This window comes from Pristis pectinata, chromosome 10 (assembly GCF_009764475.1).
Source record: "Pristis pectinata isolate sPriPec2 chromosome 10, sPriPec2.1.pri, whole genome shotgun sequence".
Lineage (NCBI taxonomy): Eukaryota > Metazoa > Chordata > Chondrichthyes > Rhinopristiformes > Pristidae > Pristis > Pristis pectinata.
The window spans coordinates 4,686,536-4,711,593 of NC_067414.1; the positions used below are offsets into that span (position 1 = coordinate 4,686,536).

The 25,058-nt window shown below is 44.0% G+C and overlaps 1 protein-coding gene across 1 annotated transcript in view; it reads left to right on the top strand.

Moving 5' to 3' along the window:
• The window catches only part of LOC127575302 (CUB and sushi domain-containing protein 1-like), a 2,402,828-nt gene that overhangs the window by 2,160,736 nt on the left and 217,034 nt on the right, over positions 1-25,058 (top strand). Inside the window, 2 exon segments of the mRNA XM_052025075.1 lie at positions 8,771-8,980; positions 17,732-17,920. Of these exon segments, the coding sequence (XP_051881035.1) occupies positions 8,771-8,980; positions 17,732-17,920 (399 nt within the window).

A 25,058-nucleotide genomic window follows, 5' to 3' on the forward strand; every position in this document is an offset into this window, starting at 1 on the left:
ATTCGATGGGCTGAATTCTACTCCTATATCCTTATGGTCTTATGGGCACCCAACTGTCCAGTAACTGACCCCACCCTGTCTCATCACCTGTAACATCTTCTAGCACATCAATGGTTCTAGGATTAGACTCCTCAGACACCAAGAGGCCCTCAACAACTAAAATCAACAGAAAAGAATGCACTTGGCTCAAGGGATTGCTGCTTCCACTGAACTATTGGAGGTCAGCGATTGTCCTGGTTCACTTTGCAGAAAGAGTGTGTCTCTGCCTCATGGAGAACTTTAGCTCAGCTCATGAAGACCATTATGGCACTCTGTTGTTGGATTTATTGCGCATGGTTTATGGAAGTAGCAGGCTTTATGCCTTTGCTTATTCCATGCTTTTTGACTCCATTACCTCTTAGGGTATCAACTGACATGTCAAACAAAAGATTCTACACCAAGGTTTAGTACAACATTGTCTTTATTAGCACTGAAGCTACTTCAGCATGCCTGCAGACGACTGACTTTTACTGTTCCAATTTATGACTTCCTGTATTAAATTACATCTTGGACTTAAATGCTACCCTTGTGAGATAAAACTGGCCAGGGTCACTCCAACAGGTAGTCTTCCCTAAGTTCCAAACTCAGGGTCTTCCTTCTTGTGATGGTTGTTCCAGGGTTGTCACAGCCAATGTCTCAGACAGCCCTCCTTTTATACGATTTTTCTTCTAATTTTCTCAAGGCTTTCGTTGTTCTTACCGTAGCCCAGGACTCTCACAATTCTGAAGTCAATCATTCAAGCTGTCATTCATTCAAGGACTGAACAACAAGACACAACCGGTTCCTTTCCTCTTTTCCATCCTTAAATTAGACCTGGGCCCCATCAATGGTGATTATCGATTGCATTGGTCTCCAATGTGGGTTCAAGTTCAAGTTCATTATTATCACAGGCAGACAAACACATGAAAATTAGCTTTTTGCAGCAGCAGCACAGTACCTAATCAAATGGGGACAAACATAAGTTAACATAAATTAACATAAATTATACACAACTTAAACGTGTGCAAAATAGACAACAACATAAACGACAATGACACCAGTGCAAGTTTGAGGGAGAGGAAAAATATATCGTCTGAGGCACTGTCAAGGCTTTCAGGTCAGTTCAAGAAACTGCTGGCAGTGAGACGATGGGGTAAACTGTTCTTCTCAGCCAGAGAGTAGGGGGTTCCCGTGGCTCACAATCCATCAAAACTGTTTCATCCACAGAACAACAGTTATCAAAACATCCTCGTTTACTTACTCTGCTCTCTGGATGGTCCTTAGTGGAATAATTTACAGTGACAGGACTGTGTCAGCACAGCTCCCTGTCCTCACAATGAAACTGACCAAGTGTTGATCGCGTGACCTTCCCTTACCCTGCTCTTTGGTGTGGTTCCCAGCAGCTCTTTCCAGTGAAGGTGTCCTTCCAACGCCTGATGGAATACTTGACATCTTATCTCCAGCCACACTTTCTTCCAGTGGTGGAATGATGATACAAAATCTTACAGATGTCTAAGTCTAAATGAATTACTTCAAGCTGTTCCTTTTTAATTAACTGCTTCTATCCCACTGTTATAAGATTATTGAAAGATTATTGATCCACTTAATCAGTGGGATTATGAAGAAAAGGAGTCAAAAATAATGTTGCAGGCAATAAACTGACCAAAGGGGATATCGAGATAAAGATACACGCCCTAGTTTCTGGTACCATCCAGCCATCAGTAGGTTCTATGGAGAAACAGTGAAGAAAATTAGATGTAAATAAAGGATAAGGGGTCCAGTGATTACATTTCACAAACAATTGTTTTCATTTTCTGTTGACGGCACGGCAGTGTAGCGGTTAGTGTGACACTATTACAGCGCCAGCGACCCGGGTTCAATTCCGGCCGCTGTCTGTGAACAGTTTGTATGTTCTCCCCGTGTCTGCGTGGGTTTCCTCCGGGTGCTCTGGTTTCCTCCCACGTTCCAAAGACATATGGGTTAGGAAGTTGTGGGCGTGCTATATTGGCGCCAGAAGTGTGGCGACACTTGCAGGCTGCCCCTGGCACATTCACAGTAATGCAAAAAGGCACATTTTACTGTGCGTTTCGATGTACATGTGACTAATAAACATATATCTTAAATTCTTTCTTTCTGTGCCGTGTGGAAGATAATGGTAAAGAATGCTTAATCGTATCTGTTAACCCACATTAGCTTCTGACAGAACGTTTTTATTCAAGTGAGTAGAACACCAATTAGATTGGACACCTGCATCATGCACCATGTCCGGCATTATCTCAGATTAATTTGCTGCATAAAATTTCCCGGGGATGGGATTGCTATTGTGTCAGATATTTGAAGGGAATGTGATGAACCAATCTGTCCCAGCTCTTCTGTTGTGTTCAGTGCATGGTAGTGCTTGAGAAGATTCAGATGACCTATACAATGTGCATCTTCCTCCTCTCTCCCCCTCCTCCCTCCCCACTCCCCCTCCCCTCCTCCTTTCCCCCTCTCCCGCCTCTCCCCTCTCTCCCCCTCTCCTCCCTCTCCCTCTCTGCACCTTCTCCCCCTCCCCCTCCCCCTCTCCTCCCTCACCCTCTCGATCGCTTAATATAACACAATGAATATTGCACAAGCGTTCCTTGTAAATTGGTTTATTATTGTCATGTACTGAGGTCCACTGAAAAGCTTTGTTTTGCATGCCATCCATACCATAAGACAAAGGAGCAGAAGTCAGCCATTCAGCCCATACAGATGATTTCATCCTATCAGTACATCAAGGTAGTAGAAGGGAAAAGCGGTAACAGAATGCAGAATATAGCATTGCAGTTACAGAGAAAGTGCGGTGCAGGCAGACAATAAGGTGCAAGGGCCATGATGAGGTAGATTGTGAGGTCAAGAGTCCATCTTATCGCACTAGGGAACTGTTCAATAGTCTTCTAACAGTGGGATAGAAGCTGTCCTTGAGCCTGGTGGTACGTGCTTTCAGGCTTTTGTATCTTCTGCCTGATGGGAGGGGGGAGAAGAGAGAATGTCACATATTGAACAACATTACCTATGTTTCTCTGGTTCCGAACAAGCTAGCTTGCAATTATCTAACTTCTTCAACGTTAAAAAAATACATCAAAAGCTACTTCACAGCAACATGATTAATAATCCTTGACCCTGAGCTACGTAAAGAGATTCCAGGAGAGAGAATCAAACAGGGAGGTTTTAAAGAGTGAGCTGAAAGAGAATGGAGGGTTGGAAAACTGGAATCTTGAGGGAATCACAGAAGTTGAGGTGACTACTCTAGTTACTTAAATTGAAGTCATTCTGAAGGTCAGAGTTAAAAGAGGGCAAGAGTTTTTGGGTAGGAGGGTGAGGCTGACATACTTGAGAGCTGCCAAGTGCTTGTAGATTCATATTTCATTGGAAGTCTCTGCATTTGAGAGTCATGGAGTCATACAGCACGGAAACAGGCCCTTCAGCCCAACTGGTCCATGCCAACGAAAGTGCCCCAGTCCAAACTAGTCCCATTGGCCAGCTTTTGGCCCATAACATAGAACACTACAGCACAGTACAGGTCCTTCGGCCCACAATGTTGTGCCAACATTTTATCCTTCTCTAAGATCTATCTAACCCTTCCTTCCCACATAGCCCCCTATTTTTCTATCATTCATGTGTCTATCTAAAAGTGTCTTAAATGTCCCTAATGTATCTGCCCCCACAACCTCTGCCGGCAGTGCGTTCCACGCACCCACCACTCTCTGTGTAAAAAAATCTTACCTCTGTCATCTCCCTTATACCTTCCTCCAATCACCTTAAAATTATGTCCCCTCGTGTTAGCCATTGTCGCCCTGGGAATAAGTCTCTGACTGTCCACTCGATCTATGCCTCTTATCATCTTGTGCACCTCTATCAAGTCACCTCTCATCCTCCTTCTCTCCAAAGAGAAAAGCCCGAGCTCACTCAACCTATCCTGATAAGACATGCTCTCCAATCCAGGCAGCATCCTGGTAAATCTCCTCTGCACCCTCTCTAAAGCTTGCAAACCTTTCCAATCCATGTACCTGTCCAACTGCCTTTTAAAAGTTACCTGCCTCAACCACTTCCTCTGGCAGCTGATTCCACGTACATACCACCCTTTGTGTAAAAAAGTTGCCCCTCAAGTTCCTCTTAAATCTTTTCCCTCTCACCTCTCAGAGAGCTGTGGCAAAATACAGAATAAAATCGAGTCAGGCGTTTCAAAGGTGTTATATGATATACTATAATTCATGTCAAAATGTTAAGGTATCATGTGAAGAACTTAACATATATTGTTAAACATGTATTGTCAACAAGGGGGATCTCTGCTAAGGTTCTGCAACTTTATTGAGCTACTGAAAGAGATTAGTGCAGTGGCAGAGAGATCAAAATGCCCTTACACATTTCCCCACCTGTATTTCACAGTGACTGAAACTAATGAGAAAGTTGCAGATTGACACACAAAGCACTGGAGGAACTCAGCAGGTCAGGTAGCATCTATGGAGGGAAATGGACAGTCAATGTTTCGGGTGGAGACCTTTCAGGTTGGTCCACTGAGTTGCTCCAGTGTTTCGTGTGTTGCTGCAGAAAATTGCAAAAAGCAGAATTTCAGGCAAAGCAGTAAATAATTGAATCACAGCACTGGCTGATTAAGACATTGCAAATACATCATCTATGCAACTTGGCTAAGTCACCAAAGTTTTTTTGATGTGAGGGATTTTGTTATTTCACATGTAACCAAATGAAGTGAATAGCCGTTGTAAAGCAGCGATACTTTTTGTCTTTTTAACTCAAAGCAAAATTGGCAAGTTGTTTTATTATTGTCACTTGTACCGAGGTACAGTGAAAAACTTGCCTTGCATACCGTTCGTACAGATCAATTCATTACACAGTGCATTGAGGTAGTACAGGGTAAAACAATAACAGAATGCAGAATAAAGTGTCACAGCTAAAGAGAAAGTGCAGTGCAGGCAGAAAATAAGTTTCAAGGTCAGGGGTGACTTGATAGAGGTGTACAAGATGATAAGAAGCATAGATCAAGTGGACAGTCAGAGACATTAGGGACATTTAAGAGACTCTCAGATAGCCACATGAATGATAGAGAAATGGAGAGCTATGTGGGAGGGAAGGGTTAGATAGATCTTAGAGCAGGATAAAATATCGGCACAACATAGTGGACCAAAGGGCCTGTATTGTGCTGTAATATTCTATGTTCTATAACGAGATAGATTGTGAGGTCAAGAGTCCATCTTATCGTACCAGGGGACCGTTCAATAGTCTTATAACAGTGGGATAGAAGCTGTCCTTGAGCCTGGTGGTACGTGATTTCAGGCTTTTGTACCTTCTGCCCAAAATTTGACCAACGATTTATGTATTTTTCATGTTTTGACCGCAGAGTATGGGGAATGATGTAGATACAGTGGTTGCTTGTTCCATATGTAGGAGGAAATGCTAAATTGTATAACAAAAGTAAATGCTAATTGCTCATTTTAAGTACATTTAAGGTTAATTGGGAGATTTTTATGGTACATGCAACATATTTGAGGTTCAGACAGAACTACAATGGCAGTATTTACTGTTTTTTTTCAGATTATGTCAGACCAGTAATGTAACAGAATGAAAGCACCATTGGTGACTCCTACCTCAGTCAGATTTACTTATGTGAGTTAAATGACTGGACAAGTCTTAACTAATTCTAAATTGAATGGAAAAGCAAATTGTGCAGAGGATGCGGAGAGTCTGTAGAGAGATATAGATAGGTTAAGTGAGTGGGCAAGGGTCTGGCAGATGGAGTACAATGTTGGTAAATGTGAGGTCATCCACTTTGGAAGGAAAAATAGAAGATCAGATTTTTATTTAAATGATGGAAGATTGCAGCATGCTGTTGTGCAGAGGGACGGGAGTGCTTGTGCATGAATCGCAAAAGGTTGGTTTGCAGGTGCAACAGGTTATCAAGAAGGCAAATGGAACGTTCGCCTTCATCGCTGGAGGGATTGAATTTAAGAGCAGAGAGGTTATGCTGCAACTGTACAGGGTACTGGTGAGGCCACACCTGGAGTACTGCGTGCAGTTCTGGTCTCCTTACTTGAGGATCAATATACTAGCTTTGGAGGTGGTGCAGAGGAGGTTCACCAGGTTGATTCCGGAAATGAGGGAGTTAGCCTATGAGGAGAGATTGAGTCACCTGGGACTAAACTCGCTGGAATTCAGAAGAATGAGAGGGGGTCTTATGGAAACATATAAAATTATGAAAGGGATAGGTAAGATAGAGGCAGGAAGGTTGTTTCCACTGGTGGGTGAGACTAGAATTAGGGGACATAGTCTCAAGATTCAGGTGAATAGATTTAGGACGGAGATGAGGAGAGACCGCTTTTCCCAGAGAGCAGTGAATCTGTGGAATTCTCTGCCAAGGGAAGCAGTAGAGGCTACCTTATTAAATATATTTAAGACAACAGTTAGATAGATTTTTGCACAGTAGGGGAATTAATGGTTATGGGGGAAAGGCAGGTAGGTGGAGCTGACTCCAAAGCCAGATTAGCCATAATCTTACTGAATGGCAGAGCAGGCTCGACGGGCCAGATGGCCTCCTCCTGCTCCTATTTCTTAATTATGTTCTTAATTCAAAACTGACAACTTTATTTCTCAACTTTATGACATCAATGCAAATATCCACATAAGTTATGTAGACCCCAGATCAACAATTCCAGAATGCTACTGTTCCTTTGGTACTGAGTACTCACCCAGAACTACTTCTCCCACTTACAACACTAAAATAGGGGATCTCACGTTGGCCAAACGATTGATTCCTCATTTCAATGCCCCAGGCATGGGGGGGTCTTCCTTGTGATGGTTAGTCTCCAGAGTTCTCGCTGCTTGACCTCTGAAATCCTTCATTTTTATTCTTTTTCTTAATCAGTTCTGCACCATTGTTTTATTCCATTAGTTCTGATTTACCTAGTTAGCCTGTGTCCACTTTTCATTGGCTCTGGCCTATGACTACAGGTAGCATTACCTCATTGCTCTTCTCTCAAGTAAGGACTTGTATCTCCTGTCATTCCTTTGCTTTTCCCTGAGCCAGGCCATTTCACACCAGTTACAGCCTGTTCAAGTCAGATGCTGGGCTCAGGTTACATCAGTCCACGGATGCTGACTATTCTTTTTATAAGCCTGTGTTGATTCTTCTACCTTATTAAAGAGCATCTCACAAATAACTTCTTGTTTGGAAATGATCTCTGTTTTAGCAGATTACAGGAAGGCCCTTCGTTAGGTCCACTTTCGATTACTTTAATCCAGCAAGATCTAGCTCAGAAAACCAGTTCACAGAATGGTGGTCACAAGAACAGTCTCACAAAATGACAGCCTCCACTTCTTCCACCACATGGCAAGAACAAAGACATTTGTTTTGTCTGCTCGTCCACTGTCCTTGACTTGATCCAGCTTGCAGTTTTGCAGAATTTTAATTTCTTCAGCCCATTACCATTTATTGCACGTTAATCCCTTGATCCAGCTCTCCCCACTAGAAGTGGCATGGTCTAGAACCACTCCGGGAAATCAAGGGCTTACAACTTCCATCGGTTTATGTTAAAAATACATCAGGCTCTTGATTCCCAGCTAGAGTTTGCTGACTTGAGAATCAGTTGACCGACATTGTGGAATTTTTGCAAGCACTTCGTGTTAATTGTCAGAATTTCCAGCCATCCAAATTTTGACCACCTGCTGTGATTTTCCGTTGTTATTTTGTGTTGTGATGTTGGAATTTCCCCTTGAATCCGATGGATTGACTAGAGATTAGGGTGCTGCTGTCTTCAAAGGCATGCAGAGCTGGGCTGAGAAGTGGCAGATGGAGTTCAACCTGGAAAAGTGTGAAGTGATACACTTTGGAAGATTGAATTTGAAGGCAGAATACAAGGTTAATGGCAGAACTCTTAGCAGTGTGGAGGAACAGAGGGATCTTGGGGTCCACGCCCATAATCCCTCAAGGTTGCCACGCAGGTTGATAGGGTTGTTAAGAAGGCGTATGGTGTGTTGGCCTTCAGTAGTCAGGTTATTGAGTTCAAGAGCTGCGAGGTGAAGTTGCAGCTCTATAAAACTCTAGTTAGACCACACTTGGACTGTTGTGTTCAGTTCTAGTCACCTCTTTATAAGAAGGATGTGGAAGCTTTAGAGAGGGTGAAGAGAAGATTTACCAGGATGTTGCCTGGATTGGAGAGCATGTCTTATGAGGATAGGTTGAGTGAGTTAAGGCTTTTCTCTTTGGAGAGAAGGAGGATGAGAGGTGACTTGATAGAGGTGTACAAGATGATAAGAGGCATAGATCAAGTGGACAGTCAGAGACTTTTTCCCAGGGCGACAATGGCTAACATGAGGGGGCATAATTTTAAGATGATTGGAGGAAGGTATAAGGGGGATGTGAGAGGTAAGTTTTTTACACAGAGAGTGGCGGGTGCGTGGAACGCACTGCCGGCAGAGGTTGTGGGGGCAGATGCATTAGGGATATTTAAGAGACTCTTAGATAGACACATGAATGATAGAAAAATGGAGGGCTATGTGGGAGGGAAGGGTTAGGTAGATCTTAGAGCAGGATAAAATGTCAGCACAACATTGCGGGCCGAAGGGCCTGTACTGTGCTGTAGTTTTCTATGTAATAGAACACACAATGTAATGATTACCATGTTGAGTTGCAATACTGATCATTGTTTGACTTCCTTCATTGTTATACGTGATCATGATCCTATGTTATAGTAAAGAGCTGTTTCCACCTACACAGGTGCCGAGATTCAGTTTCTGAATTTTTCAACTGAAGCCAATCACGATTTCTTGGAGATTCGAAATGGACCAGGTTACACCAGCTCTTTAATCGGACAGTTCAGTGGAGCAGATCTCCCACCCGCTGTGCTCAGCACGACTCATGACACGATCATCCGCTTCTACAGCGACCACTCAGAAAATAAACATGGGTTCAAGCTTGTCTACCAAGGTAGGAATCACCTCGTCCAAATTTTGTTCAGCAAGAAATGCAAAGGCTAAATGTTTATTTAAAATATACTTTTAAAGGTCAGAAGTAGGGCAGAAATTGACAACTTATTTGTTCTTTCTTGGTGCATTAAAACGTGAAATAAGCTCCCAGCGAGAACTCCTTACAGCACTCTAAAGACCATGATTGAAATTTCAACATCACGATTTATGCTGAGAAAACAGTATAAATAAACAAAGGCAGTGTTCCAAATTACAAATTCCTGATAGGCTATTTGGAGAGATTGATGACCTCCACACACCTTAAAAAAACCTGATAAATACACAGAAGAGTATGAAGATTATGATTTTCGGTAAGCAAACATGAGAAGGTTATGGAGAGCAAGGAAGAGAATTGACATGTTAGATGGCAGCTTCCAAATCAGCCATTCATGGGTGTAAATTGAACTCCAAAGATAAATGACAACTGACCTCCCAGAGTGACGGTGAGGGAACTTTCCGTCACTGGAAATGTTGCCTTTCACTTGAAGATGGAGCTCTGTTGATTTTCTCAGTTTGGAATTGGAATTGGTTTATTATTGTCACTTGTACCGAGGTACAGTGAAAAACTTGTCTTGCATACCGATCGTACAGGTCAATTCATTGCACAGTGCATTGAGGTAGTACAAGGTAAAACAATAACAGAATGCAGAATAAAGTGTTACAGTTACAGAGAAAGTGCAGTGCAGGCAGACAATAAGGTGCAAGGTCATAATGAGGTAAATCATGAGGTCAAGAGTCCATCTTATCGTACTTATCATTCGGTAGTCTTATGACAGCAGGATAGTAGCTGTCCTTGAGCCTGGTGGTACGTGCTTTCAGGCTTTTGTATTGGTATTGGTTTTTATTGTCACTTGTACTGAGGTACAGTGAAAAACTTGTCTTACAAACCGATCTTACAGGTCAATTCATTACACAGTGCAGTTACATTGGGTTAGTACAGAGCGCATTGATGTAGTTCAGGTAAAAACAATAACAGTACAGAGTAAAGTGTCACAGCTACAGAGAAAGTGCAGTGCAATAAGGTGCAAGGTCACAACAAGGTAGATCATGAGGTCATGAGGTCACAGGTCAGAGTCCATCTCATTGTATAAGGGAACCGTTCAATAGTCTTATCACAGTGGGGTAGAAGCTGTCCTTAACTCTGGTGGTACGTGCCTTCAGGCTCCTGTATCTTCTACCCGATGGAAGAGTAGAGAAGAGAGAATGTCCCGGGTGGGTGGGGTCTTTGATTGCGTTGTCTGCTTTACTAAGGATGCGGGAACTGTAGACAGAGTCCATGGAGGGCAAGGCTGGTTTCCGTGATGTGCCGAACTGTGTCCACAACTCTGCAGTTCCTTGTGGTCCCGGGCAGAGTATTTGCCGTACCAATCCGTGATGCATCCGGATATGATGCTTTCGATGGTGCATCGATAAAAATTGGTGAAGGTCAAAGAGGACATGCCAAATTTCTCAGAATCAGGTTTAATATCACTGACATATGTCATGAAATGTATTGTTTTGCGGCAGCACTACAGTGCAAGACATAAAAATTACTACAAGTTACAAAAATAAATAAATAGTGCAAATGAAGAATAATGAAGTAGTGTTCACGGACTGTTCAGAAATCTGATGGCGGAGGGGAAGAAGCTGTTCCTGAAACATTCAGTGTGGGTCTTCAGGCTCCTGTACCTCCTCCCCAATGGTAGTAACGAGAAGAGGGCATGTCCTGGGTGGTGAGTGTCCTGAATGATGGATGCCGCCTTTTTGAGGCACTGCATCTTCAAGATGTCCTTGATGATGGGGAGGGTTGTGCCATGATGGAGCTGCCTGAGTCGACAACCCTCTGCAGCCTCTTTCGATCCTGCCCATTGGAGCCTCCATACCAGGCGGTGATGCAGCCAGTCAGAATGTTTACCACCGTACATCTGTAGAAATTTGCAAGAGTTGTTTGTGACGTACCAAATCGTCTCAAACTCCTCATGAAGTAGAGCTGCTGGTGTGACTTCTTTGTGATTGCATCAATGTGTTGGGCCCAGGATAGATCCTCTGAGATGTTGACACCCAGGATCTTGAAGCTGCTCACCCTTTCCTCTGCTGACCCCTCAATGAGGACTGGTGTGTGTTCTCCTGACTTCCCCTTCCTGAAGTCCACAATCAATTCCTTGGTCTTGCTGACGATGAGTGTGAGGTTGTTGTTGCGACACCACTCAACCAGCCGATCTATCTCACTCCTGCACACCTCCTCGTCGCCATCTGAGATTCGGCCAACACCAGTGATGTCATCGACAAGTTGATACCCTTAACCTTTTGAGGAAGTAGAGGCTCTGGTGAACTTTCTTGGCCGTGGCGTCTACGTGGTTGGACCTTGACAGGCTATCGGTGATGTTCACTCCTCAGAACTTGAAGCTCTCGATCTCAGCACCTTTGATCTGGACAGGTGCATGTGCACTGCCTCCCCTTCCTGAAGTCAATGACCAGCTTTTTTGTTTTGTTGACGTGATGTCTTGTTTTCAAGGCACTTTTCCATTGAGGAGTACGAAGTTCTCCTCAACATTGCCAATAGTTATCTATCACTCGACATGGTTAAACACAGATCTAACCATTATCCGATTATTATTAGTGGTTAATTCTTGTGTGCAAATCAGCTACCTTATTTCCTGCTTGATGTTAGCAGAATGAAAGTGGCAGTAAAGCACTTTTGGACACCTTGAAAGCAATGTTGAGACGTTACACTGACACACAGCCTTCCGTTGCATCATGCAACAGGTGTCAGTGAAGCTCGCGGTGAGCGGGCTACAGTCGGTGCTTCCTGAGGTCCTACCCCTTGAATCCCCCTCCAGCTTCTCAGGTGTCAAAGGCCTTTTAACAGTTTTGAAATGTATCAGAAGAAAACATTCAACTAATTAAAGAAGTCAAAATTATTTTAAAACTGTAATCAAGAGCAGATTGATGAATGATTTGAGATGCAGATTAATGAATAAGTCGAGATTTAAAGCAAAACCAGCAGAGCATTCAGCTGGACTTGTTCTTTTTAGCAGTGCGGTGACCATGTAGTCAGGTGAATAAGGTCACTGACCGTACACCTATCCCCCATAGTGTGAAGCTGAGGATCAGATGCAAAGCGGTAGAGTCATAGAGCAGGGAAATGGGCCCTTCGGCCCAACTGGTCCATGTTGACCAAGATTCCCATCTAAGATGGTCCCAGCCCAGCACATCACGGAAACCAGGACTCTGTCTATACCTCTCACTGCCTTGGCGAAGTAGCCAGCAAAATCAAAGACCCCACCCACCCCAGACATTCTCTCTTCTCCCCCCTCCCATCAGGCAGAAGATACAGGAGCCTGAGGGCACGTACCACCAGGCTCAGGGACAGCTTCTATCCCACTGTGATAAGACTATTGAACGGTTCCCTGATATGATGAGATGGACTCTTGACCTCACAACCTACCTTGTTATGACCTTGCACCTTATTGTCTACCTGCAATGCACTTCCCTGTAGCTGTGACACTTTATTCTGTATTCTGTTATTGTTTTTACGCTGTACTACCCCAATACACTGTGTAATGAATTGATCTGTACGAATGATGTGCAAGACAGGTTTTTCATTGTACCTCAGTACAAGTGACAATATTAAACCAGTAACAATAATACCATTTTCCCATGTTTGGCCCATAACCGGATCTTTTCTTCAACAAGTCACCATTTCATCTCTGGGTTCAATGGTAAACCCAGACAACAGCTGCACTGGTGGTCCTTGGCACAAGCAACTGCTTGCCTGCAGCTCCCTTCAGTACAGATGATGGAGCAGGATTCGAACCACTCTGTGAACAAGTAGGATGGCAGGTTTTGATTAGGTTTGTGTCTGTCCTTTTTTAGTTCATGAGTGACAGAATGTGGGTATCCCCTGTCTCCTTATTCAGATTGGCTTTGAGTGCCAATAAAGACTTTAAGACTATCCTATCATAAGACCATAAGATATAGGAGCAGAATTAGGCCATTCAGCCCATCGAGTCTGCTCCACTATTCAATCATGGCTGATTTTTTTCAACCCCATTTTCCCGCCTTCTCACCGTAACCCTTAACCCCCTCACCAATCAAGAACCGATCAGTCTCCGCCTTAAATACACTCAATGACTTGTCCTCCACCGCCCACTGTGGCAACGAATTCCACAGATTCACCACCCTCTGGCTGAAGAAATTCCTCCTCATCTCAGTTCTAAAGGGACGTCCCTTTATTCTAAGGCTGTGCCCTCTGATCCTAGACTCTCCCACTGATGGAAACATCCTCTCCACATCCACTCTATCCAGGCCTTTCAGTATCCAGTCGGTTTCAATGAGATTCCCCCTTCATCCTTCTGAACTCCATCGAGTACAGGCCCAGAGACATCAAACACTCCTCACCTGTTCAGCCTTTCATTCCTGGGATCATTCTTGTGAACCTCCTCTGGACCCTCTTCAGGGCCAACACACCTCTCCTTAGATACAGGGCCCAAAGCTATCAGCTGCTCTGACAATAGTTATGTGCACAGAACTTGTGTCCCTACACTATCTAACTGTGAATCAACCAGCTAATTATTCCTCTGTGTGGCTCTGTTCTCCCATGGCCGTGTGTTGAGAGGTTTCTGAGGACGGAAAAGTTTGGTATATGATTCCCTGAAAGAAATTTATCTCAAGATTGTTAAACTTGTAATACTTCTTAAATTAAACTATCAGGAATGAATTGTGAGTTCTGTGTTATTAAAGTGAGAGTGGTTGACACATTAACTACATTAATCTTGTCTCAAACATTACATAACCTGCAAAAAATTATTGGTCTTACTGCCTTGAAAGGCTTCAGATAATTTAGACTACCTGTAACAGGATGGTAATGATGCCGATGATTGATGTTGTCAGAAAGCCACTGAGATGAAAGCAAGGAATAAGAACAGATAGTAAAGTCAGGCAATTGTATTTTGAATTGTCCCACTAAATTTAGTAGATAGAGATGTGACCAAACTCATCAATCAGAGGGAGCGTGATTAGGAGATGCCAAAAGCCTACAACGAAAGGAATTACCCATGAACGTAGTAGCCAGTGGAAGCTATTTAGCTTTCAAACCTGTCCAGTCATTCAATTGCCATACCCTTTCCATTTATCACTGTAATTCCTTCCTCCTTCAAGAATTTATTTAACTGCATTTTTAAGACTTGTCAGGAAATTTGCCTGACCTGTAATTATTACTTTTACATGGTTACTTATGAGAGGAAGGAAATGATAAGATGAAGATCTCTTTATGAGTCACGTGTACATCGAAACAGACAGTGAAATACATCTTCTGCGTCGAGTGTTCTGGGGGCAGCCCGCAAGTGTCGCCACACTTCTAGCGCCAACATAGCATGCCCACAACTTCCTAACCTGTACGTCTTTGGAATGTGGGAGAAAACCAGAGCACCCGGAGGAAACCCACACAGACATGGGGAGAACGTACAAACTCCTTATAGAGAGCGGCCGGAATTGAACCCGGGTTGCTGGCGGTGTAATAGCGTTACGCTAACCGCTACGCTGCTGTGCCTGCCCTTTATTAGTTGGTACCCACATCCAATCTATGCTTGTTCATTGCCCTTAATACCATACACCTTAATTTTGACAACATACTTTCTACCAGCTGCCTTATCAAACAGCCCTTGTAAGTCAATGTACCAAATGTAATATGTACATTATCACATTTCCCAGAGGGAATTCCTTGGGAGCTGTCCTCAATTACCAGCATATTTTCATTTGACATTATTTAATGCAGCCACGTTATTGCCACTGGTAGTCTCCCCATAGGTTGTTAGAGTAACCTTTCAGACAGATGAAATTAAAAGCCTCAATGTAACGAACTGACATTCAATGGGACCTTACTTGAGCAGAATAACGTGTCATGTCTATCTGCAGACCCTATGCTATTTCAAGATGAGATTCTGTTGTGCCTGTGATTACATACGTGAGCCTCAGTCAATACCTTGTATCTTTAGTTTTCTTCTGAGTATTGAATATTTCCAAAGAGAGGCATTGTCTTAAAATGCCGCAGTACCTAGAATTCAATATCTTTACAGCAGTGGATTAATAAGAAGGAAAGCTGTAAAGATTACTGGAAAATAAATTTCTGTTTTCAGAGGTTTTGATTTAGGTGCAGGAGATGAATTCATCACGAAAGGTTCTGGTCAGTGCACCCACATGAAAATCAATTACACCCACTCACTGGTTGGCATGCACTAAGGGAAATGTAACACACTAAATTTCTATTTTTTTTCTCTTCCTTTTCTCATGTTTAAGCTGTTCCCTTACAGGAATGTGTTTTGGTTTGAAATCATCTGAATTCCTTTTATCAAAAACTGAGGTTCATCAGATCCATGTTGGGAATTGCAACTCGGGTTGGGAAAATAGAGCAGTTTCTGTCAGACAGCAGTGGGAGAATGAGGCCTTGTAGGGCTGACCTGTCGTGTAACTGCACATTGCCTTGTTGGGGGGAAGAAGTCAGCTTAAACACCTTGGTTTAAAGTTCTTTTCTCTTTTATTTTCCTTCCTTGGCTGCTGTTGTAGGGAATAGTGAGATGACTCTGCACCACAGCCGTTGAGAGCAGGGGCTTGGTTGTGTGGCAGAGAGATAAAGGGAGACTCTGCAGGGTTGGTACCAGGCAGAGAAGGTCTGGAACTGGTTCAAACGAACCTCAACCATGAACTGCAGGCTAAAGTGAACTACAGTAAACCCATGCCTGGTTACCAGCCTAACAACAATCCCATAAACTCCAGGACAGAAGCATGCCATTGTACATATAAGGTAAAGGGGAATTGCACACAGCTCAGATGGCACACGAGGTCCTCAAGCTTGAAGGCACATGGAGCACATGGGCACTGAAGCTTGACGCTGCAAAAGGCTCATGCAGGGTAGAGATAAAAGGGACCGAGTAGATAAGAAATAGTATAAGAATAATGGAAACTTTGGATCGGGGAGCATTCGTTCCAGGATCAGTGACTCCCCTGTTGACGTCAGCTTGTAATACGGCGTAGCGGTTAGCGTAACGCTATTACAGTGCCAGCGACCCAGGTTCAATTCCCACCGCTATCTGGAAGGAGTTTGTTCGTTATCCCCATGTCTGCGTGGGTTTCCTCCAGGTGCTCCGGTTTCCTCCCATATTCCAAAGAAGTACGGGTTAGGAAGTTGCGGGCATGCTATGTTGGTGCCGGAAGCGTGGTGACACTCGTGGGCTGCCCCCAGAACATTCTACGCAAGAGATGCATTTCACTGTGTGTTTCGATGTACATGTGACTAATAAAGATATGTTATCTTAATACAGAGAAAGTTTGTTCTGAAGCTCAATCCCGGACTCTGTGTGAATTCTTTCCGTCTATAGCAGCCTACAAAAATCCATCAATTGTTTAGAATGCATGTCTTACTGTTGCCAATGCCAATCCATGTGGGTCACTAGTGACAGTGTGGTAATGATTGCCTCAGATTCCTCTTCTCTCTTAGCCTGTATACAACACTAATCCATCACAGCAAGACTTCAGAACTGATCACATGCCAAAATTACGAACTCTGGTGATCAGGTGATTGAAATGGGATGGGTGGACAAGTGCAACTAACAATCCAAAAATATTTTTTTTTCCCCCAGGGAGGGGTTGCTGAAAACAGGAGGGCATAGGTTTAAGATCAGAGGTGAGAGATTTAAAAGGAGCAGCTTCTTCACACAAAAGGGTGGTGCATATTTGGAATGAGCTGCCAGAAATAGTGGTTGAGGCGGGCACATTAGCAACATTCAGAAGCCATCTAGATAAATCCATGGATAGGAGAGGTTTGGAGGGCTATGGACCAAACGCGGGCAGATGGGACTAGCTCACTGGGCAACACAGTCTGCATGGACGAGTTGGGCCGAAGGGCCTGTTTCCGTGCTGTAGGACTCTGTCTCTATGACTAATGAATTGATAGCTGGACATTCTCCCATCATGAAGACAATTTGCCTTAGGAAAATGTCAATAAGTCACAACAGGATCTCATTGGCAAGAGGACAGCTATTCCAAAACAAAATATTTGCTTTCAAGTTTTACAGTCTGTGGTCTGGTCTGCCCCTTCCAGTGTTATCTCTTTGCATCCATTAAGAGGTTAAAACTCCTCTTTTCATTGGTCAGACCCATGGACGAGCCTGGAACATCTAATGAAATGTAATGTACCAAAATACTTGATATATTGATTTCTGGGAAGTGTTTGATAAGCACCAGGTCAGCTATTATGTCTTTGCAACCATTTTAAAAATGCCTTTATATGACTATCATTCTTCTTATATGGCTTTAGGGTGAAAGGGGAAAGGTTTAGGGGGAACACTAGAGGGAAATTCTTCACTCAAAGAGTGGTATGAGTGTGGAATGGGCTGCCATCTGATGTGGTAAGTACGGGCTCGCTCTTAACTTTTAAGAGTAAATTGGATAGATACATGGACGAGAGAGGTCTGGAGGGGTATGAGCTGGGGGCAGGTACATGGGACTAGCAGAATAATGTTTCGGCACAGACTAGAAGGGCCGAATGGCCTGTTTTCTGTGCTGTAGTTTTCTATGGTTCTATGGTTCCATATGACCATTATTCTTCTTATCCGAGGGAATAGCTTGAGGTTGCGTGATGGGTAGACTGTAGATATCCAAAGGTCTTTCTACCACCCAATGGGGTAATCATCTCCATGGTACACAATATTAATCATCTGATTATGCTTTCTTGTAGCGTATGAACTTCAAAGCTGTCCTGATCCTACACCATTTCAAAATGGCTTTGTCATCAATTCTGGTTATAGTGTTGGACAGTCTATATCATTTGAATGTTACCCTGGGTACGTGCTGATTGGACAACGTGTTCTCACATGCCATCATGGAATCAAGAGGGATTGGAACCATCCATTCCCTCGATGCGAAGGTACGTCCTTGATTTGTTCTCTTTCCTTTTGTATCCCATGTGCTGTTTGGTCTCGCCTTCTCAGGCCTCTTCTCCCCCCCCCCCCCCCCCCCCCCCCCACGAGAACTGCTTCAAGAAAAGGAGACAATTGTTTAACATGTTTCAAGTGCGCTTGAGCTTTTAGGTTCTACCATAGAACCATAGAACCATACAGCACAAAACAGGCCCTTCGGCCCACCATGTTGTGCCGTCCATCAAACCACCCTCACACTATCTAACCCTTTCCTCCTGCATATCCCTCTATCTCACATTCCTCCATGTGCCTATCCAACAAACTCTTGAACCTGTCCAATGTATCTGCCTCCACCACCACCCCAGGCAGTGCATTCCATGCACCAACCACTCTCTGGGTGAAAAACCTCCCCCTGACATCTCCCCTGAACCTCCCACCCATAACCTTAATGCCATGCCCTCTCGTCTTGAGCATTGGTGCCCTGAGAAGGAGGCGCTGGCTGTCTACTCTATCTATTCCTCTCAATATTTTATATACCTCTATCATGTCTTGTGTGTATAAGTTTAAAACTGTACAAAGTCGAGTTTATTGTCACATGCACCAGTACATGTGTGCACAGGTGCAATGAAAAACTTACTTACAGCAGCATCACAGGCACATAGCATCAGATTAGCAGCATTCACATGAATTGAACATAAATTATACCCAATTTTTACAAGAAAGAACACAATTTGAGCAAAACAAAACCAAGTCCATTTTAGTGCAAAATGGCATTGTTTGATTTGCCTTCGATATTTCCTCCTCCAGGGCAGGTGTGCGTTGCCCATTTTAGAAGATACTCAGATTCCTTGAGGAATCGCAGTGTATTTTTTGCCCTTGCACCCTATTTCTGCAGCTTGTCCTCCATTTAGCACTTTTCATCACTCGGCTTTCTGTGCCGTCAACACAGCGGAGAAACTGTGAACAGGTTGGTAGTCAGCATACCTCTCCCAGCCTGTTTCACAGGTACTCACCACCACCAGGGATCCAGTAGGAATACACTAATGGCCCATGGGTCTTCAGACCAACAAGCATTGACATTTCAGCTTTCAATTAAAATCCCAACTGAACATTCCTCTATCAACAAGGGCAACGCTAATGATTTCAAAGTTAACTAGAGTTATATTTTATTCTTTCTATGCGAAGAAAATTCCAACATTCAGGGATGTACTTTTTCCAAATGAAAAACAAGGGATACCTGGAACGTCTAATAAAAGAGGGGAGAAAGAGGCCAACTCACAGAGGTACTTGATGTGCCTTCACTAGTTAAGGCATTGAATTCAAGAGTCAGGAAGTTATGTTGCAATGTTTTCTAAAACTCTAGTTAGGCCGCATCTGGAGTATTGCTTTCACTTCTGGTTGCACCATTATAGGAAGGATGTGGAGGCTTTGGAGAGGGTGCAGAAGAGGTTCACCACAATGTTTCCAGGATTAGAGGACATGAGCTATAAGAAGAGGTTGGACAAACTTGGGTTTTCTCTGGAGCAGTGGAGGCTGAGAGGAGACCTGATAAAAGTTTATAAGATTATGAGAGGCATAGATCGAGTAGGCAGACAATATCTTTTTCCCAGGGTCAAAATGTCTAATACTAGAGGACATGCATTTAAGGTGATAGGAAGTAATTTCGAAGGAGATGTGTGGGGCAAGTTTTTTTACACAGAGAGTGGTGGGTGCCTGGAATGTGCTGCCAGGGGTGGGGGTGGAGGCAGATACGATAGAGACATTTAGGAGGTTCTTAGATAGGCACATGAATGTGCAGAGAATGGACAGAAGGGATTAGTTTTGTTAGGTGTTTAGATAGTTTGGCACAACATCGTGGGCCGAAGGTCCTGTTCCTGTGCTGTACTGTTCTGTGTTCTGTGTTCTGCGTGTATCTTAAGAAGGATGGACAGACAAGGAAATGTTGCCATTGTCAAGAGAAAAGGGTTTATTCATTTACAAGTCCAAAATCCAGTCTGACTCGTATAAAGTAAAATCAAATGATCCTTAAATGATTTGTAAATCTCACCAAGTCAATCAGCATCTGCAGAAAGAGAATTAACATTTTAAGTCAATGAGTAGAGAACGTTAGAAGTGAATAATCATTAAGCAAGCCTAAAAGCAAGGACTAGAGAGCAGGGAATGTACTACAGGGATGGGATGTGAACAAGGTTGATTCAATACCAAAAACGTTTTAAGTATCAGGCAAATTAAAATGATTAAAAACCAGCAACAGAGAGAGGGTATCCAGAGCCAATGGACATGAGAGCAACTTTTGGCAAGCACATGATCAAACACATGATCATAGAACATAGAACAGTACAGCACAATACAGGCCGTTTGGCCCACAATGTTGTGCTGGCCTTTAAACTTCGCCTAAGACTATCTAAGCCCTTCCTACCACATATCCCTCTATTTTAAATTCCTCCATGTGCTTATCTAGCACTCTCTTGAATTTGACCAATGTACCTGCCTCCACCACCACCCCAGGCAGCGTATTCCATGTCCCAACCACTCTCTGGGTAAAAGACCTCCCTCTGATATCTCCCTTGAACTTCCCATCCATTACTTTAAAGCCATGTCCTCTTGTATTGAACATCGGTGCCCTGGGAAAGAGGCACTTGGCTGTCCACTCTATCTATTCCTCTTAATATTTTGTACACCTTTATCACGTCTCCTCTCATCCTCCTCCTCTCCAAAGAGTAAAGCCCCAGCTCCCTTAGTCCCTCCTCATAATGCATACTCTCTAAACAACTGAAACTGAAACATACTCTCTGAAACATACTCTCTGAAACAAACAGCGATGAAGATTACAGGGTTAAGACAAAGGAGATTCCCTTAAGAGAGAAGAACCTCTCCAACTTTGGTAGCAAACGATGGAAACTAGGCTCAACCGGTGAATTAAAATTCCATTCTGCATGCATTTCATTATATGTAGAATTCATTGTCTATCCCCAATTGCCCTTGAGACCATTCTGTTTGGCATTTTAATGGAATAAGCTACTTAAAAGGGGATAGAGGAATTCAATAAATAGTGCCCTGTGCCATCAACCTTTGCTCCACACACAGACGTCCGAGTTCATTGAGTCGTGACTGGTGTCCTGCTCCTTTGCCCAAGGATACAAAAGCACGCTTCAGCTAATTCACTCCATCTGAGTCTAAACTGACATAAGAGAACAGGAATAAAACCTGTGACCTTCGTGCCTCATGCTGCATTGTACAATGTGTTCATTGATTGTCTCGTTGAGGGATTTGGGGTAGGGGCAATCTGAACCGTTGAGTGGGAGGGAGCTTGATATAAAATGCACATAGGGTCAGGCAAGGTTCTGTTGTGTGCACCATGGAATATTTTGCTGCATTAAATTCACCAGAATATTCTTTATCAGTGTTTTCAGTTTCAGTCTCCCAAATCAATTCTGGGTCTAACAAAAACAACATTTTTTTTCTCTATTATCATATATACGGGCCATCTCCGGGTTGTTAAGGCCTGATTTACGGACCCCCCTACATGCTGATTTATGGACCCCTCCATATGTATATGAATAAGCTCCCATAATATCATTGTACAATGCAGCATGAGGCATGAAGGTCACAGGTTTTATTCCTGTTCTCTTATGTCTGACCTACAGAAGGCAGAACATTTCGTCTCCCTCTCCCTCTCCCCCTCGCTTTCCCCTATCCCCTCTTTACCTAATCCCCTATCTCCCTCTTCCCCGTCTCTCCCCCACCCTCGCCCACACCTTCCCCCACACTCTTCCCCCACACTCTTCCCCCCACTCTCCCCCCTCTCCCCCCTGTCTTCCCTATCCCCCCTCTATACCTACCTCTATCCCGCTCCTCTATCCCCATTTATCCCCCCTCCCCCTCCCCTGCCCCTCTTCCTCTCCCCTCTACCACCTCTCTCTCCTCTCCTCTTCCCGTGTCTCTCCCCCCTCTCTCCCCTCTCCACCCATCTCCCCCTCTCCTCCTCTGCCTCCCCTCTTTCTCTTTCTCTTTCTCTCTCGCTCTCTCCCTCCCTCCCTCCCTCCCTCTTCCTCTTCTCCCCCCCCCCCCCCTTTTTGTAATAGTTCTTTCTTGTCAGCCTGATATGTTTTGGATTCCATTCCTTCCAACACCAAATTAAAACTAATCCGATCTGCCTGCACGTGATTCATGTCCCTCCATGCCCCTCACATCCATGTGCCCGTACAAATGTCTCATAAACGCCACAAATGCCCCGTCCGGATGAAGGGTCATTCCAACTGTATTTTCCAACTTATGGACAAAATTGGCTTCTGGGAATCTGTAAAAAAAACGGAACCTGTTGGTTACCTGGAGATGGCCTACGGTCACTGTTGGCAAGACTTGGCATTCATTGTCTGTTGTTTGCCCTGGAGGGGGAGCTCTGAGTGACTTCCTTGAGCCCCTGCAGTCCTTGTGGTGAATGACTTCCCAAAGTGGTGCAAGGTTAGGAGTCTGGAATTTTGGCACAGTGACAGTAAGACTTGTCCGTGAGAAGAGAGCTCAGGGATCTCCATGGTGCCTGCTTCCTGTTATACTTCCAGCTGGTGTTTATTTACAAGGTTGGGGGATCCAGTTGAATTCTAAGCTGGACAATGGATGGTTGACTCAGCACCTGGAACGAGCTGCCAGGGGTAGCGGTAGAAGCAGATATGTTGGGGCGACGCAAGAGGCTACAGATGCTGGAATCTGGAGCAACAAACAAAACGCTGGAGGTACTCGATGGGTCAGGGAGCACCCATGGAGGGAAATGGACAGTAAACCTTTTGGGCCGAGACCCTTCATCCGGACTGGGCATTAGTGGCGTTTATGAGGCATTTGGACGGACACATGAATGTGCAAGGAATGGAGGGGTATGGGCCATATGCAGGCAGATCGGTTTAATTTTAATTTGGTGTTGTGGTCGGCACAGACATTGTGGGCTGAAGGGCCTGTTCTTGTGCTGTACTGTTGTATGCTCAGCACAGATTCACTGGATCAAGGGGCTTGTTCCTCAATGTCTCTCTGACTCTATGTTACAAATTAAGGGGAGTGATAATTCCGTCACGGGTATATAGTTTAAACTTCTCAGCAATATTGATTTTATATAAATTTTTAACACCGTTTGGGCCTTACAGCTTAGAAAAAAAATAGCTTTTTTGATTGATCTGAGTGAGGCCCAGGTAGAGCCCTCATTATTTCCAGCAACAAGACTGAGTTTTGATGGTTCATTCTGGGAATGCGGTTTTTACAAATCTTACATTTGCAATAGAGATCTCCCAAACTTGCTATCGAGTTGGAAATTATAGCTGCTTCGGGCTATGTTCAGGGATATCGGACCAGGGCTAACCCATTTAGCACTGTAGTTTTAAGACCTATTGCGCTGTGCCCTGCTTTTGAGTTGCAACTCTGATTGCCTCCCACCCCTCATGAGTACCTGAACGAGGACAAAATGACCATGTACAAAATTATACTTGACACCTTACCTCCTATATCTAACCAAGGCTCTGACAGTTACACAACTTCATATTACTACACATTGAAGATGACATTAAAAGTGAGGAAATTTATCAAGAATTGTAGGGGGATCTTGATCAGCTGGGCAAGTGGGCTGAGGAATGGCAAATGGTGTTCAATCCAGAAAAGTGCCAAATGATCCATTTTAGGAAGTCAAACCAAGGTAGGATTGTCACAGTGGACAGTAGTGCCCTCAGCAGGGCTGCAGAAAGGAGGGACCTAGGAGTACAAGTACATGGTTCCCTGAAAGTGGCGTCACGGACAGGGTGGTGAAGAAGGCATTTGGCACGCTGGCCTTCTTCAGTCAGGGCACTGAGTCCAGGAGTTGGGATATTATGTTACAGTTGTGCAGGACGTTGGTGAGGCCACACCTGGAGTATTGTGGACAGTTTTGGTGACCCTGTTATAGAAAAGAGGTCATTAAGCTGGAAAGAGTACAAAGGAGATCTACGAGGATGTTGCCAGGACTCGAGGACCTGAGTTACAGGGAGAGGTTGGACAGGCTAGGACTTTATTCTTTGGAGATTAGGAGACTGAGGGGTGGCTTTATAGAGGTGTATAAAATCATGAGGGGCATAGATAGGGTGAATGCCTTTTCCTGGGGGAAGGGAATCAAAACCTAGGGGGCATAGATTTACAGTGATAGAGCAAAGATTTAATAGGGACCTGAGGGGCAAATTCTTCATACAGAGGGTGATCTGTATGCAGAATGAGCTGCCTGAAGAAGTGGTTCAGCAAGTACAATAACAACATTTAAAAGATATTTGGATAAGTTCATGAATAGGAAAGGTTTAGAGAGACATGGGCCAAACATGGGCAAAGGGGACTAGTTCAGGTGGGGCTGCACGGGCGAGTTGGGCTGTAGAGACTGTTTGACTCAATTTAAGTTGCAATGTCACATGAGCTGGCCCACAGTTCTTCACTAATGTGACTTCTGTGCCTGCATCCCTTCAGACTGCAAATTCGTGGGGAAAATTTTAAAGCCAGCACTGCAAGACTGCATTCCATTCTCACATGGGACTTTGCATTGCCCGGGAATACCACACAGATTAGGTGCATCAAATGGTGAATACACTTCAGTTGTGCATTTTGACAAAACAGATTATTCGGATCCAGAACTCTCCTGAAGATGTTTTGTTTTGTGTTAAGAATTGAATGTCCAAAGTCCTCCAGAGACTCTAGTTAATGTCAGCCATGGGAACAGGAGATGCACAGTTCCTGAGAGGTAGCTGTGACTTAAATCTTTCATCAGAGTCCAATTTCAAATCAAAACATTAAGCAAATAACTTGTTTTCATCTATTCGCAGATCTTTGATATGCTGAGGATATGGTTTCTCTCTGAACTTGGGTAGGGGAAGGTTGGGGCACAGGAAAATGTGCCACTATTAAGGCACAAGATAAGACAAGATCTCTTTATTAGTCACATGTACATCAAAACGCACAGTGAAATGCGTCTTTTGTGTAGAGCGTTCTGGGGGCAGCTGGCTCTGTGAAACAGCACACCAAAGTATCTAGGACCTCGTTATCACTGACAGGGCTAGCACTCATTGCCCATCCCTAATTGCCTTGAGAAGGTAGAAATGAGCTGCCTTTACTCCCTCCTCCATCTGCCAATCACCCCTCCTCACCTGG